The 21402-nt window shown below is 37.3% G+C and overlaps 1 protein-coding gene and 1 long non-coding RNA gene across 3 annotated transcripts; one reads left to right on the forward strand and one right to left on the reverse strand.

Moving 5' to 3' along the window:
- Window positions 1-42: 42 nt before the first annotated feature.
- LOC131531847 (uncharacterized) lies at window positions 43-9061 on the reverse strand. Its single transcript, XR_009268791.1, has 3 exons — window positions 8342-9061; window positions 5052-5214; window positions 43-723 (listed from the first exon to the last, which is right to left on the reverse strand). It is a non-coding gene; the product is annotated as an uncharacterized LOC131531847 (long non-coding RNA).
- On the forward strand, window positions 2098-21310 carry zcchc2 (zinc finger, CCHC domain containing 2). 2 transcript variants are annotated; one of them, XM_058762922.1, is made up of 15 exons: window positions 2098-2881; window positions 5079-5187; window positions 5279-5349; window positions 9939-10010; window positions 12509-12609; window positions 13361-13455; window positions 13584-13667; window positions 13781-13817; window positions 14585-14669; window positions 15150-15217; window positions 15391-15482; window positions 15618-15704; window positions 17485-18540; window positions 19141-19180; window positions 19711-21310. In XM_058762922.1, exons 1-14 carry the CDS (start codon window positions 2318-2320, stop codon window positions 19152-19154), a joined length of 2535 nt encoding a protein of 844 aa, XP_058618905.1. In that variant the 5' UTR covers window positions 2098-2317; the 3' UTR covers window positions 19155-19180; window positions 19711-21310. The 2 variants fall into 2 exon arrangements, with proteins under 2 accessions (XP_058618905.1, XP_058618896.1); XM_058762913.1 differs by lacking the exon at window positions 19141-19180 and having other exon boundaries at window positions 2099-2881.
- Window positions 21311-21402: the final 92 nt, after the last annotated feature.

A 21402-nucleotide genomic window follows, 5' to 3' on the forward strand; every position in this document is an offset into this window, starting at 1 on the left:
ATCCAAAACATATTGTTACCATGATTACATATGGCCCTTAACATAACAAAATGGCCCTTAGAAAAGTTAAATTGAGAAAATATTCCTAAAAGAAAAAAAAAGAAAAGAAAAAAACCCACTAAAATAATAATCTATTCTCTCACCAGCAATGTGAATCCTGGATATCCACAAGATTAAACACCAACACTTCGCCACCAACACGTTACAAGACAAGAGCTAAAAATGCTATCATCACTGACATGAATTACAGTCCAGTGCTACAGAAGCAGTGCGCAGATGGCAAGATACAGCCAAAGACTATTTTATATCTGAACCCACAGTGACGTACAGCCTTTCCTGGGCAGAATGAAAGAGCGACAGGCATCAGAGAGAGGGAGGAGTATGGGTTTAACCCTCCACAAAACCATCTTCAAAGAAAGTCAGGCCAAATGGCTCCGAGCCTCCAATCTCAAGGCTCATTCCACAAATAGTACAGTCCAAAACGTCTTTATTTTCTCTGCCGTCATGCATTGAGTTATTTAGAAGAGTTCATTGACATTACATTAACATCTTGTCTGTGCAATGTCTTTTGTGTTACAGTGAAGACTATGCCTTTATTCTTCCAGTAGCACAGTTTGTTTCCATCCGTTTAGGCCAGATACTTAAACACAGATGTTGGCTCCTTCTATTGAATCTTAATACTGTGAAATAACTCCTCGGGGACCACCATCATTCTCCATCGGCCTGTTTATGAATAAAAAGATGTTTAGAAAAAAAGTAACACATCCAACCACATTAGTACCTGAGGAAGGAATAACCTGTGAGTTGCTTTGCTAAACGTCCCTCTGTATATATTTATACACCACAGACTTGTACACATATCTGCTGTTCAAACACATTTATATATTAGCACAGCTATTTTGGATCAAAGGTGGGCCCCTCCAGGTACCAGAGGAATCACATTAGACAAAAATAGAGAAGACATAAACAAGTGAACTGAAGCATGTGAGTTTAGTTTAATGGTGTGTAGTGTTTTTATTACGATGTAATGACGCTGAAATACAACACATTTGTTGTGTGGAGGATCTGGGGTGGAAAAGCAATGGGAATAAAGGCGGCATGCATCTCAAGAACAGGGAATGTTTCTGCTTGTCCTAATGTATGAAAGGAAATGGTGGAATTGGGGAGGTTGGTTATGATATATGCTGAATGTTAATTTTACATGTTCTTGATAACTTAGTGAAGCACAGTGCTTGCTGAAATATACACATTATGAAACGGCTATACTATGTCGCCATCTGGTGGATATAATGGTCTTTACACTGAGTACAACTAGGGTTTCCCATACTTGAGATCTTAAATTCGGGTCTGGGGAACCTCTAGTGGTTCATGCTGGTACTGCAATCAGTTCACAAATTAAAATTAAAATGTGTTTGCCTCATTTTACTCAAATAAACTGAAAAGTGCATAAAAATATGCTTTACATAATATACACTCACATGAGATTGAATACTTCATCTTGTCATAACGTTATCACTTGTTGGCCAACATTAACTCACCATTTGTTACTTCGGGGTTTTCGATTAATGAGTAAAACAAGCTTGTGGTTTACATAATTTGAAGAGGCGCAAAGCATGCATTATATTCATGCATTATAATCCTTATTTAGCAGCAAAATAAGTTACATATTGAGCATTTTACGTCAAGTGTAAAAACAGCATTGCTAGTAGCAAGTATCCAACATGTATTAATGAGCGTACACCACTATGGAACTATATAATTTGGCAAAAGGATTATTTTATTTTATTTTTTATTCATTTTTTTTTTTTGTGTCATAAATAGGCCTAAATGTAATTAAATGAACTATAGTGTGTTATATCATATTTCTAGAACAGTCATTTTATATAAAGCACAAGGCCACTTGAATATATGATTAGAGCACCGTTAAACCTTAATATATTTCATGTCATATTGAATTAGTTATACAATTATTTAATCGTATTCTATTCAATTCATAATTAATGTACTTAATTGTTTATATATTTGTTATATTTTGTCAGTCCATAAAATATATAATTCACGCTGGTGAGTTTAGGACCCTGCGAGACTCGTATGATGAGTGGGTGGAGTCACGGATGATTGACAGGATATTCTGGAGGCACGGCAGGCGAGTAATCTGGCAAACTGACCACAGCCACACCGTCAGACTACAGACAGCAAATTTTTAACGAAATTCCGCCCCAAATCGGGAATTTCATCGCGTTTTGATGCCGAAATATTCGCCAGAAAGTACTATACATGGACTTCCATCTCTGATGTTCGTGTTTGAGAGCTGATAATGATGAAGATGAAGCTGCGAGCGGCGGGAGGCGAAAATCACCGATGCGACTTGAATTCCGTTAACGGATCCGATCGGGAGAGCGGCACCGGAGCGGCTCAGCTCGACAAGGAGGCGGTGTTCGAGTGGTTCGGCTTACAGTTGAACCCATCCGGACGCGTGGAGCTGCTTTGCGGGCTGTTGCATATGTGTCAGCCGCTGGAGCTACGCTTCCTCGGCGCCTGTCTGGAGGATCTGGCCCGGAGAGATTTCACCGTCCTGCGGGATTATGAGATCCGGGCCAACTGCCCCTCTGATCTGGAGGGGCTGGTGGACGTAAGCGACCCCGTTGTGCTGTCCAAACTGCTCGTTTATTTGTCTTTGCTCGGATCCAAGAGCAGGGAATGCGCCGGGATTCTATTCAGGACGTTGAGTCGAATGGACGCCGGGATGTGCGGCGCTCTGCCGGAGCCGGAGACTGTGGATCAACTGCGGCTGCTCTTCACGATGGGATCGTTACACCCGGCGTTCAGTTTCTATCAGCGGGAAGAGCTGCGAGCGCAGTTGGACAGACTCCAAAGATGGGTGTGTTATATTTACCTCAAAATCACTGACATTAAATTAACGAAAGTGACAACAATATCATGGTTATTTCATGATTTGGAAACGTACTTCTGAATATGTCAATACCATGGCATTCTTGGGAGTACCACCCTCATAGAAAAGTCCTGTGATAGTACCATGGTATGAGATGTAAACCATAGTATTTACATGGTACTCCAAGGCATATTATGGTTCAACTATGGTACGTTTCCAAAAACACAGTAGTTCCATGGTACCTTTTCATGTATTGGCTAAAGTCACTAATAAAAATGGCCAAAAGCACCATGATATTACCATGTTTTTCTTACATGTGCACTATGCTAATACCACCTTATTCTTTGAAATATTTATAGTGGCATATAAATACAATGGTTTTCTGAATATCATATTCATATTGCCAATATCATGGTAGTCTTGAGAATACCAGTCTTTAAGAAAAGTCCTGGCACAGGACCATGGTACTATGATGGTGTCAGATGTAAAACCATGATATTTACATGGCACTCCAGGGAATGTTATGGTTCTACTATGGTACCTTTTCATGTATCGACTAAAGTCACTAATAAAATGACCAAATGACCATGTAATTACCATGATCTTTCGGACGTGTACAATTCTTATACTTTGTATTCTTTGAAATGCATAGAGTAGCATATAAATACAATGGTTTTCTGAATATCACATTCATACTGCCACACGAACATGGCAATATCATGGCATTCTTGGGAATACCACCTTTACAGAAAAGTCCTGTGACAGCGGTACCATAGTACAATGATGGTATCAGATGATCAAAATACCATGGTGTAGCATGTGTATCAAAGCATGTGATACAATCAATGTTCCATGGTACCACCACTTAAACTGACACAAACTCGTAAATGAACATGAATAGTCAAAAAGGAATGTGTGCTGGATCCCTGTTGGAATTTCTATCATACTTTTGAATCAATCCCAAAGGATCCCAATTGGAATAAGTAACAAATAAGAGGTGTGTCAGACATCTGCAGGATGCACGTGCTGATGTCAGATTGACAGCTGTCAATACATTCAGTCGTTTAAAGCGTCACCTTTAAGCCAGACCCCGACAGGGAAAAAACCTGGCAAATACTGTGGTCAAATACATTCATCACCCTTAAATTAATTCAGAAACACGGATCTAACAAAAGTGACACTGCATTTTGTAAATGCATGCCTGGCTATCTAAGTTATAGGTGTCAGCTAACCTCTCAATAGGAATATGCCATATCAAATATCCAAACACTTTAATCCAATACAACCACATGATGGCCCGTTTGGTTTGCTACATTCATCGGTGTCTTGTAGGCTTGAGGGTCATGTTATGTGTCCAATGCTATTCTCCCTGATCTCTTTTGATCTCCATGTGAATGACTTTATTGTGAGCTTTGCATTTTGTAAATGAGGCCATGTGTGGGACTTTTCGTCGCATGGGATGTCCACACTCATTAGACTGAATTGAGGTCTCCAACACGACATTCTCTGTCTGTTTATGAATGTCTGTTGTTTGTTGTTGATGTCAAGTTGAGAGTGATGTTAATGGTTTAAAATGATGGTGATGAGTCATGGTCACGTAAGCTGAGGCATTATGCTCACTTGCTTTAAAACAAGAGGAAACGGGGTATCAGTTGGTTCAATCAAATTAATTGACACATTTTGAATGACTGAATGTGAATCGCTTTGATTTGGTTTGATTGGAAGTGTCACACCTCAGGTGCAGTGCTCTGATTTATGTCTCGCATTTGGAAACCCATTCACTAGATGAATGTTGGATTTCTAGATCAGTTTTTCCCTCTCAAATTTGCAATGTCCTGCAATGGCATTGTTTTGGCCATCCTGCTGTCAATTAGATCGGTGTTGGCTGACCTGCTGTGAAGCGATAAAGCAATTTGAGGAGACTAAACTACAATGACAGTGGGAGTGAAGACAAGTAAATGCACCTTAATCTTGTTACTTTAGACGAGACATTTTTGTTGGTTGCTTCACATATCTTTATTAAACATCAAATACGCTGTAACTGGCAGTTGTTTTGTTGCTTAACATGACAGCTGCTTTTAGTGTGGATAGGAAAAACCCCACAGTAATTATATAACTTCAAATGTGTGATGTTGAATGAAAACTGATGTTTACTCACCTTCTTAATGACTTATTTTTCTTTCAGAGCCAGTTTTCTAGGCCGGGGTTCCTCTGTCCACACCGGAAGAATGACGTAGACTGGACTCTTTGCAGCAACGCCAATCCACACCTCAGCGGCACGTCGCAGAGGAAAGGTATCTCACCTCCGCATGTTAAAATCCCTTTAAACACAGGAAAAAAGTGTGAGTTGCAGCACTGTAACGATGATGTCTTTTGATGTTGCAGTGGTGCACATTGAGAAGATCATTCTGAAGGAGGTTTCTATGGGAGGAGACGGCAGGCAGTACAGTTTTGAGGTAAGTTCTATCAGAGATGCCGAGTTTCAAAACAGACATTTCATCTAAAAGAAGCTTAGAGAGCTCCAGGATCGTGGGAAATTATTTAGAATGATATGTATCCAGTTGTTTGTCATGCTGAGGTAGTTATACAAAACTGTCAAAATCTGTGCAGGTCTGCACAGAATCTGTTTACAGATTTTCACAGAATTCAAATGACTGTATTTGAATGAATTTGTATTAAAATAATTAGTAAATTCTAATTCTAGCTAATTAGTTCATTCTTACAGATACCAATTAAAGTAATATTTAGAGAGATTCAAAACATTTTCTCCACATAATCATTGCTAAACATTATAGCATTACAGTAATTTAAAAATATATATTGTATTGATATCCATATGTATTATACTAATATTAATATATAGCTATATAATAATGATACAGCTATGCGAAGTGGGCTTGAATCGCTACGGAAGAGATTAAATTTAACATGAATTCAAAATGGACCCTATTCTTGTTTACGTTATTCCAAAGAAACCCACCTGGCTCCATCCTGGTATGTTAACACCCATGGTTCAGTAAATTCCCAATGGATAAAATCAAGTCCTACACCCCTTTCTTTCCCCTCATTGAATATTGTGTTCCATTCGGAAGTACGCAGTAAAGTAAAGTTTGACTTTAAAACAATTAGTTTTATTTGTGCCCATGTTGCTGGTTAAAAAGGACCTTAATGTAGTGTAGGCACGGTGTGAATCAGTGCACGGTTAATGTCTTAGTAGCAGCTGTTGTTTAAGATTTGCATGCACACTTTGCATTATTCATGGTGTTAAAAAGGCCTTAAAATGAATGCGCACTCAGCCTCTGTGGTTCCAGACGTGTCCTGAAGGCCGAGCTATGCTCTCGGTTGTGTACATGAGATTTTTGTCTCTCCGGGACAAGTGAGGAAACATGCAATGCCTGAGCTGTAAACATCCGGTTGTTGATACAGAGTTGACAGCCTCACCAAAGAGGCTTTGGCTCAGCTCACAGTGAGAGTATGGACCAGCGCCAAAACAGTCGGGGAGAGAGAAAGAGAGAGAGGCCTGACGGAGAGAAGTGCTTTTCTTTTCCTTTGCCTAATGTATCGTGTAATTTTCAGGGTTGAAAATTACTCTGGAATCCTGCAATACGGTTTTGTCACAAAAGCTGGGTCGTGGCATGATAAATATCCTGTGAAATGCAATATAGTGTACCAAGCAAAATATGAAATTGAGGAAAGCAAGATGATTATCTCACAATGTTGTGCAAATAGCATGTATTGTTTGGGCTGTACTGCAATTGTCTGATGTCTTCGATGTGGATTTCAGTTCATCCAATAGGATCTTATTTGTTACTTATTCCAATTGGGATCCTTTAGGATTGATTCAAAAGTATGATAGAAATTCCAACAGGGATCCAGCACACAATCTTTTTTGACTATTCATGTTCATTTACGAGTTTGTCAGTTTAAGTGGTGGTACCATGGAACATTGATTGTATCACATGCTACATCATGGTATTTTGATCATCTGATACCATCATTGTACCATGGTACAACCATGGTACAATGTCATTTTGGCATTTGTAGTTTGAATAAATGGTCTGTTTGGTCAAGACAATTGCATTCACAACCCATTGTACTTCAATATTGTGACGCAAAACTGTATTTAATAAGGGAAAAAAAAGATTAATAAACAACAGGGTTTGTAAAAGTAAAGTCATTTCAGAGATACAGCAAGTTATTATACTTTGATTTAAAGATTACAAATATTATTATTAGAATTTTTTTAAATTTGTGATAAGTGATTAAACTGTGCATAATATGACCAGGAATATTATAAAAAAAGAAAAGAAAGAATGATTAAGTTTTTCTGATTGTACATTGAACTTCCTTTTATAATAAAAAGACAAAGGAAAATGTGATTTCTCACATTATTACTCTGCTGTAAGAGAGAATGTGTCAGGGAATATCCCCCTTCTGACACTTTTAGGATTCTGGAAGCACAGATGCTCTAAAATTGGGAAGAGTAATGATAGAAATGAAATTCAGCATCTTAAACAAAAAATACTTGTCTAGAACTTTTGGTTCAAGTGTTTATTGTGGGAAGATTGTGAGGGTGTAAAACTATATAAAATCCCCTAACATACGTGTGCTGGTCATGTTGAGCAACTAGTTTTATTTATATATATGTAATATAAAAGCTGTTAGACAGTTTGCATAGTGAACTCCTCTAAGACATCTTTAAATTGATTGCTAGGATCCCTGGTACAGCATTCTCTTTGAGACTGGGATGTGCATCATGACTCATTTAGATTTTTTGAGCATTGTATTTTTGAGAATGCTTGTATAGTTAAAACTAGTTCCTCTTTTAAAATGGCTTTGACAATTTCACTATTAATCAAGTCTTATAAAAGGTCACGCTGAACTGTCTGCCTTAAAGTTACGGATCGGGTGCGAGTGAAAATTGGTTTTGACAAGTAAATAAAGCTTTACTTGACTGTTGGTCCAAAACTATACAATTATTTTTATACAGGCTAAAAGTTCAGTGTCAAAACTTTTTGATATTTATAGCAAATAAACAAAATTTCCATAACAGCCTGTTTGTCGTGATGTTATTCAGTTTTCGTAACATAAAGGTTGTTTGGAGGCTGAAGTGGGAAGGAGACGTATTGAGGACACCCATGAGGACATGATGAGTCTTTCGCTCTGCTCTCCCCAGGATATATTAAGATGGAAAGCACTTCTGACAGAGATTTAAGTGTTTAAGACCACAATCACTGTCACATTTGTTTGTTATCATCATAAACCACATAAATGAATGCTGTTCCATATTATTAAACATGAAATGTCCTCAGTGTGAACATAAAATCATTAGACGCTGAGATTTGTGCACCATTCTGCCGAGTCTAATCCATCCTCATCAAAACAAGGTTGAAAGAATGGAACGAAAAGGAAAGCATTTTGTGTTCTCAGCCAAATTTGAGCCACTACCTTTTCTCTGTCCGTGTTGAAGTCTTGTATTCGGTCCTTATGTGAGTTGCATCCCAATCAGAAATCCTCATGCGTCACTGGAAGACGGATTCTCCACCCTTTCCCAGGCTTACCACTGAACCTTGACCACCTGTGTCTCGCCAAACCCTACGATTAAGACATCAGTATTCACTGGAGAAGCAGATGAAATAGCATGCCAGCCCTTGTTAAGGCTAAAATATTTACTCAGTGCGTCGGGCTACCCGGGTGTTGAAAGAGCCGGTTTGGAGTTACAGATAAACACTTCAGCACTTTTTTTTTTGTCGTCTGAGATAGATGAATTGCCACAATTACAGGCATCATCTTATTGAGTCTTTCGGAGTGGATATCTGCCAGAACTTTCACAATGGATGTAATTTATTTGGACCTGTATTGTGTAATTCTACCAGAAACAGACTACAGTGAAAACAGTTTTGCACTTATGTGAATCCACAAACAAGAAAATGGCCAAGATGTAAGTGCAACAGACAGTTATCTTTTCTTGTAAAACATGACACCAAGATTGTGAAAGTGCCCAAACTATGTGCAGCAGCATGATTATCAAATGCATTTCAGCTTGAATTGGCGGCATTTGTGATTTAAAAAGACAGTAAAAGCAGTAATATTAAGTATTAGGCCTATTACAATTTAAAAGAACTTTTTAAAATCATATTTTAATATATAATTTATTCCTGTGATGCAAAGCCGATTTTTTTTTTTTTTTTTTTTCATTACTCCAGACTTCAGTGTCACATGATCCTTCAGTAATCATTCTAATATGATGATTTGCTGTTCAACAAACATTGCTTATTATTATCAATGTTGAAAACAATTGTGTGTCTTTTAATATCTTTGTAGAAACTGATGACATTTTTGTCAGGGTTCTTTGATGAACAAATTTTAATATTAAATAATAAAAATAATTTGTAAACTTATATAAATGTATTTTTGTAATATTATAACAGTCTGTCACTTAATCAATTAACATATCCTTACTGAATTAAAGTAAAACAATAGATTTTAGCCTGTACTGGTTAAAAAATATGATAGTTATGCATGCATTCTTTTCAGTTTAGCACTGAGACTTTCTTTTCTACATAATACTTGCATGAGCTAAAGTTGCGGTGAATTAATTCAAACCAAGTGAACTCTAGTGGCTGAAATGCTCAAGTGTAAAAAATAGTGCAAAAAACTGATTCTGGGCGTATGCCCTATTCTGATGTCATTGTATTTATTTGGGCTGGTTTAAATATTTTAGGTATGCCTAGATTTCAATGGGAGATTCCATTGGAATATTTTATTTACCTAACACGTCGTGATCTTTGAAAATGAGCTAATAGTCTAAGAGCTCAAATGTTCTTCTCTTGCTGTAATGTCGTTTCTGGAACCCAAACTATTGGAATATTTGACCGAGGATATGTGAAGAAATCCATGTTAAGGCATCTGTGGCAAAAGGACAAGCACAATAATTCATGTCTGAGTGAAATATGATGAGCTCTGGGGAATCCAAGTAAAAGATCCATTATGCACAGGCTGAAGAGAGCAATACTGGTCTCATTGAGTTTCTCCTCTTTTGCAGGTGAAATGGTCAGACTCTTCATCTACTGCCGTCACCAAAAGTCATCGTGAGTTGGAGGATTTTCTATTAAAGGTGAGCAGAGAGATGTAGGTCTTTGGTGTGGTATTTGTGTTTGTTTAGTCACCTGGGACTGTAGTACATGCCAGTGTGCCCACCAGTTGGGCAAGATGCCACCTGGCTAGACCAGCGAGGGACATTATCCATCTGTTTCTGTTTCTATTTTCCTCTCTCTGGCTGTGTTTGTAATGGAATACTGGCATTCTGCATACTGCACTGTATGAACGTCAGTGTTATTTTAATAGCACTTATATACTGTTACAGCAGAGCTCTAGACTGCGAGTAAAAATTTGACGTGTGCGAGTGCATGGTCTGCGCAGCTCCAAAGCGTCTGCTTCATACAGCGTGTGCTCCTGAGCCGCGGCACATTGTAGCAGGAGTCAGATTTCACTGATCATGTGAAGAGAGGGGCTTTCAGAGCGAGCGCTTTGGGTGTAGAGCCTGGTTTATACTCGCCGCATCAGCACGAGCGCGAAGGCGCGTGCAACGGATGGAGTGCAACGGAGGATTTGGTTTTCAAGCTAAAGTAAAAGGCCGCTTCCAAAATTAACATGCTGGTATTCTTGTAGAAAAAAAAAAAAAAAAGTTCTGTCAGCGACAGCCAGTTTAGTTTTACTTTTCTTTTTGTTTTCGTTTTGAAAAGCTTTTATCTTTGCTGTTTACCTCAAGTTATGCTATGGAGGCTTTCCTTAATTTTTTAAATATTATTATTTATTTGATTCCTCACTGTTTGCTAAACATTCTGTAATTTATTAGTCTGTATATAATACAGCATGTATTATATACCTTTCGTTACCATGTAACTATAAACTATGATAAAAGTTCATCAGCATGCATTGATTTAATCAAATGCTGTAGCAAAGAAATAAAAAAAATAAAATTGCGACCAAATTATGTGCTCGTGCGACCAACTGAGAAAGTTAGTCGCAAAAGTGCGACCAGTAGAAAGAATGAGTCTACAGCCCTGTGTTACAGTATTTATTAATATTTAAAATTGGCCTTTTTATATTTTCAAGATTCATTTATTTTGTGCTTTGGTCTTTATTTCATTGTTAATATTTCAATTTATTTTTATTTCAGTTTTAGTAATGTATGTAGTACTTGAACTTATTGCATGTCACAATCCACCTACAATCCCTGCTGGGCCGGCGACTATATATCGGACAATATTTGGCCAAGTTACAACTATTTGAAAATCTGGAATCTTAGGGTGCAAAAAAATCTAAATATTGAGAAAATCGCCTTTAAAGTTGTCCAAATGAAGTCCTTAGCAATGCATATTACTAATCAAAAATTATTTTTTTATATATTTATGGGAGAAAATGTACAAAATATCTTCATGGAACATGATTTTTACTTAATATTCTAATAGTTTTTGGCATAAAAGAAAAATCGATACTTTTGACCCATATAATGTATTTTTGGCTATTGCTACAAATATACCTGTGCTACTTAAGACTGGTTTTGTGCTCCAGGGTCACATTTTAGCTTTATTTTGATTAATGTTTTACAATTTATACACACTTATAACAGTTAGGTAAGGTTTACAGCATACTATATCTTTAAGAACCGTGTTCAAAACCGTATGTAATATGCAAAGAAATGTTTCAGTATGCCAAGTTGTTGTAACATGATCTTTGCATGTTTATTGTAGTGAGTGCCATCCTGTTATCATTTTGGAAATAGTTATCATTCTTGTTTGTTTTTGTTTAAAATTTTGTTTGAAAATGACATTCCAATCAAATTATGAATCAAAAAGATTTATTTAATTATAAACAATTTATTACACTGGAAATGGAAGGTAAAGTTGGGTGGTTGCATTTCGGGAATCAGTTTTCCACACAGTGCAGTTTGGTTGTGCACTGCACATTTTGTCTAATATAGCTAGTTGGATCATCTGAGTATTTTGTGCATACCTTGAGCCAAAAACTCATCACCAAACAACAATGACTTGTACATACAATATATGGACAAAAGTATCGGGGCACCCCCTTCTTTAGAACAGAAAAGGGCACTTCCAAAACTGTTGCAACAAAGATAGAAACATAATTCATGTATTTAAAAATTGTATTTCCATCTCTGTTGCAACAGTTTTGGAAGTGTCTAAAATGACTGTACCCAAATGTACAAGTCATTGGTGTTTGGTGATGAGTTTTTGGCTCAAGATCTGCATTTAAAGTCAGACCAAAGGTGTTCAGCTGGGATTAGGACTTGACTTTTGCAGACCAGTCAATTTCTTCCACACTGACTGAACCAATAATTTCTTTTTTTAACCTTGCCTTACACACAGAGGCATTGTCATGTTAGAATAGAAAAGGATATTGTCTCACAATTCCCTAGAATATCATTATATGCTTTAACTTTAAGATTTGTACTCATGAAAATGACTAAAGTAGTCAAACGTGTTCATTAGAAAGGGGTGCCCCAATACTTTTGTTCATATACTTTATGTAGGTCAGCTGTATTGAAATTAAATTGCAAAGTGAGGTAAAACAATCCCTCTGTCTTTCTAGCTTCCTAAGGAGCAGAGTCCTGATGGCTTTGAGAAGGGCATCGTCAGGTTACTCAATCGTGGAGATCAATGTGAATCCAGAGAACTGGAGAGAAATCTCAGGTAAATTTTCATCTCACTCTTAACTAGTGTTGAGAAACATTACTTATAATAGTAATCTTGCATAATTGTGTTTTTAAAAAAAAGAGTTGCATCCTTACTTTTGCATTCCTTTTCCTCTCTTTTGGGCTTGCATGGGTTTTTGTTCAAGTTGATGTGCTATTTGCTGTCATTATAATCATATTATAGTCTTTTCTTGCAACTGTGTCATGGGATAAATGCAGTTGTGCTGAAAGCGTAAATTTCAGTGCAATTCCTAAATCTGAAAGTCTCAGTGCTAAACCAAAAACAACATTGAGCCATGCACAACTAGCATATTTTAAAACAATAAATACTAGTGCATTAGTTTTATTAGTTTCAAACTGTGAGCATGCGGTGGACATGGAGAGGATTACTACTGCTAACCTAAACCTATTCAGAACTCTTTCCTGACTACAGATGTGCAAATTATATAGCATTTGGCAGATGGTTTTTAATTCTTCAGAGGATGAAAGATTTGGATCATGTCCGTCACTAAATTGTCAAAAGGATTCAGTGTTCAATTCTTTTTTTTGTTGTTGTCACATAAAACAAAGTGTCCTTTTCAAGTCCCACAACACATGGCAGTATTTAGGTCAGTAACACTGATGTCAGGACCAGAGGGGATTCTGCTTCCTGTAGCACAGCTTAGATATGGTCACAGATTGTGAAATTAAAACATCAGTGACTATGTTTCAATACCTTTAACTTTTCTCTCTCTCTCGGTCCTTTACAGGGAGAAGTTCCTATCTTTATCACAGGATGTCCTTCAGAGATGTGATGTTTCCAGGTTCTTCCTGTCTGATGCGTCTGTACTGCCATGCAGCCACTGTGAGAATCCCTCTGACTGGCCAATCAGAAAATGCTATCAGTTGATGACTAATGTTAAAATGACCAAATATCAATAGACTAAGCATGATTTCACTGTGTAACACTTGCCCATCTGCTCGTCTCTGCAGGTACCAGTGCAGCCGTAGCCAGAATCCATCAGCCTGAACGCGGTTTCTCTGAGGACTGCTCAGAGACTTCCAGCCTGGAGGAGGGTGAGAGAGATACAGACCTGTCAGATCTGCCCTAGAAACACTTGCCAACACACATACAAGTGCTAATGCTGTACTGATGCTACAGTCTCATCTGTGACTTTTCTCTTTTACAGATGTGGAGGCTTACAGCGTCAGAGCTGCGGGACTGAGGTAGACCTTCACTGAACAAATTAATATTTTTATTCAGCAAGGACGCATTCAATTGAGCAAAAGTGACATTAAAGACATTTAATGTTATAAAAGATTACTATTTCAAATAAATGTGGTTCTTTTGAACTCAAATAATCCTGAAAATAAATGCATCACTGTTTCCACAAAAATATTAAGCTAAGAAATGTTTAAAATTGATAAGAAATTTTCTTCAGCAACAAATTAGCATATTAGAATGATTTCTGAAGGATCACGTGACACTGAAGAGTAATGATGCTGAAAATTCAGCTTTGCATCACAAAAATAAATTACATTTTAAAATATATTAAAATAGAAAACGATTATTTTAAATTGGAATAATTTTTCATAATATTACTGCTTTACTTTTTGATCAAATAAATGCAGCCTGGATGAGCTCATCTAATGAGCACTTCTTTCAAATACATAAAAAAAAAGACTTTAACATCAGTGTATATGTTGTTTAATAATTTAAAACTTTTTTGTATGTGCTTGTGTGTTTTATATGCTTTGCTTTGTAAAATGTACTAGTGTAATATTTTATTTTTTATTTTTTTTAAATAAATCTATCTTGGATTGATATTTTATTATCTAATGCGATGCCATTCATGTATTAAGTGTGGCTTAAGTGTCCAAATACTTAAAGCCGCTGTACATGATTAATGTCAGGTCTGTCCTGTAAGGATCAGTAGAGTAAACCATGTTTATGGCCTTCTCCTGTCACATAATCTGTTTTCTTCTCCCTGTAGTAATCAGCGCTCTGAATGCCAGAGGAGAGGAAACTGTGAGCAGAATGGAGAGAGAGTTTGGAAGAAAGAAACTGAATTGGAACAGGTGAGGGCGTGAAATTGTTTCTCGCTCTTTGGTATTCTTGGAATGGCATATGACTGATAGTGCTTCTGCAGTATGAATACTGTGCACACAGTCTGCAATTTTTAAAGCATACTGTCTATAAAGAAATAATTAAATACTGTATACCACAATTTAGCCATTTATTACCATAAGTTGGTAACGAATGAATTAAAAAGTAATTCCCTATCAAATATTTAACATCTTATTTCACTGTTGGATTGGACTGTCAAAAGGTTTTTTATACAGAATTGGATTAAAAATGTTTAGTAACCATTTTTATTTTTTAAAAGGAAGACAGGATGCGACTTAGTGAATTAAACCTGCAGCTAATGAACTAAGTTGATTACAGCGTACTACTTCATTGTGTGAACTATTTTGCATTGTATTTAAAAAATTTAATACAGAAAAATTGGTCATTGTTTTGGGGCATGTTAGACGTATTTGCATTCTGTCTCCCTACAGAGCTGCACAAATGACAGAAGACTCTTCACAGCTGGACAGAAGAACAAAGGAAGAACAGCTGGAAAAAGGTACACAAACACCTGCTACTGTGTTTAGTTGCCCTCTATATGGTTGCATATTAAAATGTTGACCTGGTCTTTGTGTCTGAATTGAGACAATATTTTGAAATGCAATGATGCATGCATTTTCACTGATGCATCAGGTAGGGCTTATGGTCACAATCGCTGTTGCATGTTTTCAGGGATAGAGGCAGACGAGTTCCCAGTGTCAAGACTTCTAATGGAATCCAGAAACCTTCTGCAGCACTGATGATCAACCAGTCAGCTTGCAAAGGTCTTTGTGCTATGGCTTAAAAACAACAAAGCAAAAATGATTGATATCTGTGCATCTCCAAATACATACCGCATGCATGTACTACTCCCTTACAGAGAACTACAGCCGTGTTTTCTTCTGTCCTTTGGTTTGTAGACACAGGAAGGTATGTGGACACATCATCAGAGAGCTCAAACTCGGTGCCGTCCAGTCCTGTTCACCAGAAGAGCCAGGAGGACCAAGGTGTGTTATTCATAATATAATTAGTTAATTTTAAAAAAGTGTGTAATTTACTCACCCTCATGTTGTTCCAAACCCATACAACTTTGTTTTGTGAAACACAAAAGGAGACATTTAGCAGAACGACAAACTCAGTCACGTCTGCAAAGAATACTGCTTCTAAATAAGAATAAAACAAGTAAAATCAGGCTGCATTTAATAGATCATTCTCTAATTTTGTTTTTAAGTTCTTATCAATGCAAAAAATGTCTTTTGAGGGCTTCTCCATGTGATCTAACAACAGAGTTTTTATGGTTTTTCAACAGTGACTCAAAGACGGCACCAGTGTTATTTTAGTATTTTATATATATCCTAAATAAGTTTTTGTTTACATAATGTATGTGTGTGTATTGTGTATATTTTATGTATATATAAATTTACATGTATTTATATTCATGTAATTTATATCATATATGCATACATTTAATATACAAACGTAACATATTTTTCTTGAATATATACATGAATGTGTGTGTATTTATATATATATATACATAATAAATATACACAGTAAACACATTATGTAAACAAAAACTTTTATTTTGGATGCGATTTAATCGTTTAACAGCACTAATATAGTATATATATATATATATATATATATATATATATATATATATATATTAGGGCTGTCAATCGAATAAAATATTTAATTGTGATTAATCGTATGATTGTCATGAGTTAACTTGTGATTAATTGCAACTTGATCGCACACTTTTATTTGTTCTAAATGTTCCTTAAATTAATACTTTTCAGGTTTTTAATACTCTAATCAACATGGGCATGGACAAATATGGATGCTTTATGCAAATGTATGTTTATAATTATTGAAACCATAGTCAACATGAAGAGTAGACATGTTTCAAAGGTCATAGATATTTTTCAAAGAACTTGTTCATGTCTATTAGACGCATGGAAAAAAGAAATTCCAGGTTCCCATTACTTCTCTTTCTTTGCACGGAGCAATTTACTGACACAAACCTGTTTACATTTTTGCACGACAGGGCAGCTCACTTCTTCTGAACATGCAAAATGTACATTTATTATTTATTATTACATTTGTTTGCCTCTCTGTGCCCACATATTGTATTTTGATGCAGCTAAATTCTCAATAAAACTTTTCATTGATGTATTTTACTGCTTCTGTTGTCAGACAACGGAATGAATATGAAATAGTGATTGAAATGCGACCCTTTAAGTCTACATAGAGGTTATAACCAGCTCTCCCTTCCAAGATGTTAATCTGCACAAAAATCCTGATAATCGAGCCGTCGTCTGATGAAATCAAATACATATAAGATAAAGACAACAGCTGTGCCGTGATTTCAGCTATACTTGCATGTAAAATTAGAGAAGCAACATAATATCTGTGTTTAACTGAAAGCGCTGCTCCTCTCCACCGCTCGCTGAACAGAGCAGACGCAGAGAGAGAGAGGTGTGCATGTGCTGGGAAAGTTTATTTTATTTAATGTAGATTTATGACTGTTTTCAATTACAGAAAACTGAATAACCAATGTAATTGTTTGTGTTGGTGTTGTTTTCTCTCTTTTGTAAAGTCATAGAAACGCTACTGTGAATTTTTCTTTTGCTGTTGGCACAAATGAAAATGCAAAAACTGTTTTTGTTGTTAAGTTTACTGAGCTTTGATGACTTCCACTTTTGACGCTCCATTCTCACAGTAGTTTAATACCATTATGAATTATTAAATGAAATTTACATCATGATTTAATGTGTGTCTTTTCAGATACAGAGAGTCAGTCTGATTACTCAGCACAGGAACCGGCTGAAAAGACTCTCCTCGCCAAAGGCGTTGGCGGGAAAGCGGTTGCCACGGTGAATCCATTAGTTGCCGAGCCCCAGAATGTTCCGCAGCCTCCTTCAGTGGTGGAGCTGGCGCTGACTACATGCACCCTGCAGTACAACACTACCACCCAGAGAGATGCAGGGCAGGGTACGATAACCATCACCATCCCACTGGGCCAAGACCCTGGAGCATCATCGGCCAGCACTCACCCACAGCATCAGCCACCGCTGGGGGCGTTCAGCGTCCTCTCGCCCGGCCAGTGTCCTCTGCAGTCCGCCAACACTACCACAGCCAACAATCCTGTCAAAACAAACGCCAAGGCCTCCATTACTGCCAACGCCCCTTCTAGCTCGAGTTCCTGCAGTAGCCAAGTACAGGGACCTTGCCCCACAACTGTACCCACGCACACCCCGGGACCGGGGCCCCTGCCAGCCCCCGCGGTCACACACAGCACCGCTCAGAGCGATTCCTTGTCCTACATCAACAGCTCCAGCCTGCCATTTATACCACAGGCCAGTGGTACACAGCAGCAGCAGCAGCAGCAGGGGGGCTGCAACGCCTGCGGCTGTCGTGGCACCTGCGGAGGAAACGGTGCCCACCAGACACCCAGCTTCTTCCTGCCACCCCAACCCCAACCTGCCCGTCAGATGTTCGGGCCGCCGCCTACGTTCTTCCATCTCCCTCCCTCTCTATGCAACAGTTTCCCTGCCCAGGGTCACCAGAATAACGGGACACCGCTGTCCTTCTACCCCCACACACCTCCTGCGGCGTTCCTGCACGCTCACTCGGAGCACATGCTAGCGCCGCAGGCGGGATACAGTCTGCCTCAGCTGCCCCCCTTCCGTCGCTATTACCCACCTGTCTTTCCGCCAGTTGGCATGATGTCTAGCGGAACCAACATGAAGAAGACCAACAACGTGTCCTGCTATAACTGCGGCATGAGCGGACATTACGCTCAAGACTGCAAGCAACCGTCCATCGAGGCGGGGCTGACAGGTATGAAGATGCCAGAAACGCTCTATACAAGTATGCAAATACAGATGTGGAAACTTCTGCACCTGTCCATTATCTGTTTGGGTATTTTACTAATTTTTAATAGTGAAAAAAATTAGTAATTTAGCTGATTCTTACAAATAAGAGGAAAAACTATTTGCATACATTCACACACAATATTGACATTTATGACAAAGTTTTTATACAATATAAAAGGCATTCTCATTTATTTTATGAACGGTGCTCAACCGTATACTATGTATAGACTATCTCTCTGTATATGTATAGACACACAGTAGTAGCAGTAATGAAAAAAAATAAAAATTTCCTTTAATTGTTTTATTAATTTGTAAATAATTAAAAAAAGTTAACTAAATGGACTTTTTGTAAATAGAGCTAACGTACAGTTTTCTTTGTATGTAACGTTAGTTACCAAAAAGAGATTGGTTTGCACGAGTAATGTGAAAGAAGTAGTTAAAAAAAAAACGAAAAAAAAAACTATAGTATATAAATATAAAACATCATGACTGTATTATAAAACTAAATATCTCGCCATTTTACTCACCTCATATCGCTGTTAAACCCACTTTGCTTTTTCAACAGTCAAACAAGATTGAGGGATGAGAGGATAGATGTTATAACGGTGGGTGAACCTCTAAAATCCACATGAAAGTACCTTAACACTAGCCTATATATATTCATGTGCGTTATTCCAGGTCTTGTGAAGTCATTCGATTATTTTGAAAGGAAAAACAGACCGAAATTCAAGTCGTTTTCACTCATATTTCACCTTTCTCAATTTGAGTCTCGCGCGCGCACGGGAGACCGTTTGTTTGTTTGCTCGTGCGATTTTTGCGTCAGTCGTAAACGCGGTAGATTTAAATGTAAAAAGTGAATTAGATTTTTTTTTTTATTATTATTATTTTTTTATTATTATTAGAAATACCCCACGCTTTGTAATGGACTGAACCAGTTTTATATGCTTCATTTTATGGACTTAAAAGTTTGTGTTGCTGTGGCAGTTAAAAACCTCAAGGGGGCGTGAGAGTTACATACATACATAGATAACTGTGTGCTTTACACTTTGGAGCTTTGAACTGCAGTAGCTTGTGCCAGCTTTTTTCTTTAGCTCCATAATATTATCACTCATATACCCCTTTCTGTATGTTTCAGGTGGTTTCCGGCTGAAGTATGTTGCCCCAAACTCCTCAGAAGCATTAGATAAAACCGACTGACAGCGAGCAGGGGACCAAAGCCCGGCGAGCCAGCGATTCCAGAGACCCTTGAGACCGAGTTCTGTTCTGTTTGTATAAGCATCCTTGTCCGGAGAGCAAAAAAAAAAAAAAGAAAAAGAGCCAATGCAAGACGAGTTGCTTAAACTCAATGGGTTCTCTTAGAAATTAAATTATCTTAATGTTATAGTTTAAATAAGATGTTTTGCGAGAGGATTTTTGTTTTAGGTTCAGACTAGTTTATTGTTGTCAGAAGGATTTTATACGAGCTGATGTTCTCATTCGCAGCGTCTGGCGAAGTTAATGAGAAAATTAAACTTGAGTCCTTTAGTGCAGTATTTTTTTTTTCTGACACGGGTGAATCTTTATAGGATTTTATACGTTACAAGAGAAAACGACAAGAAAAGTACTGAAAAAAATGGAATATTTTGGAAGTTTGTTTTGTTATTAAAGATACGCTCGTTCTCTTGTGGTTTATAATGATGCTCTAGCGACATTATACACTGCTGGTTTGCCCTGTTTTCATTCTGAACGCAATGCACTACAACTGTTCTCTGAAAAATGTGAGTCAGGTGTTTGAAATGCACTGAAATAGCCAGATCTGCAGTACTGCCTCTCATTTACACGCTCTGACCACTAGAGAGCAGCTTCAGTCCTCACAGACTCGAGCGGGCTCTTATAGGAGACTGTGCTTTAAGTGTTTCGAGTCAGACTAAATCCTTCATACATGTTCATCCTAAAGCACTGTTGGAGCAAATGCAAATGACACAAGATACTCAGTAACCAAGAGTTTCGTTAACATAGGACAACTTTAAGCATCATAATATCTTGCTTGTGTGTTAAATATTTTCTTGCAAACTGTCAAAGAAGCAGAGGGCGAATGTTTGTGCCTATTGCCATGCAAGCAGCTGGAAGTGTATTGAAAATAATTTCAAAAGTCTTAATTCTTTGTGTTAAAGTACGTATTTAAAATTTCAAAGTTGTATTTCTGAAATCTTATTGCGATTTTTGCCAAAGCAGCCCTTTTTTTTTTTTTTTAAATAAATATATATAAGGAGATTTGGCATGTTTGTATGCAGATAATAAATTTTATTTTGATATTTTCAAGAGATTTTGATGAAGGGCTCAAGGTCTTTCATGCTTGTCCAGGTGTTTTTAGCACATTTATGGTTAGTAACATGCGGTGGACTAGAAGAGTTGCTTTCCACAACAGTGTGTTGCAGGTTTTTAAATGTGCTTTCGTTCGGTTCAGTAAATTGTTACTAATCTGTAAATAGACTCTAAAGGGAGTTAACTACTCGAGGTTGAAACCTGTCAACTGTATTCGTTACACTTTTTATAGATTTATGAAGCTGTACTGTATGAACGAGGTTTGATATCTGCCTCTGAGTTTACGTTTACTGTATTTCATATGTAAATGTTGATTAATCTGTACTGAGAGGTCAAATTAATCTGATCATATTTGCTTTTTTGGCAAATTGATCATTTCTGTCGAGATATTAGCAATAAATATAAAAACCCATTTTGTGGTGTTGCTTTTGTTTTAATGGTAGCCATTGACTTGTATATTATGAGAAAGAAAAAACTATACAAGTCAATGGCTAGGAACTGTTTTGTTCCTAACAGTCTTCAA

This window comes from Onychostoma macrolepis, chromosome 02 (genome assembly GCF_012432095.1).
Source record: "Onychostoma macrolepis isolate SWU-2019 chromosome 02, ASM1243209v1, whole genome shotgun sequence".
Classification (NCBI taxonomy): domain Eukaryota; kingdom Metazoa; phylum Chordata; class Actinopteri; order Cypriniformes; family Cyprinidae; genus Onychostoma; species Onychostoma macrolepis.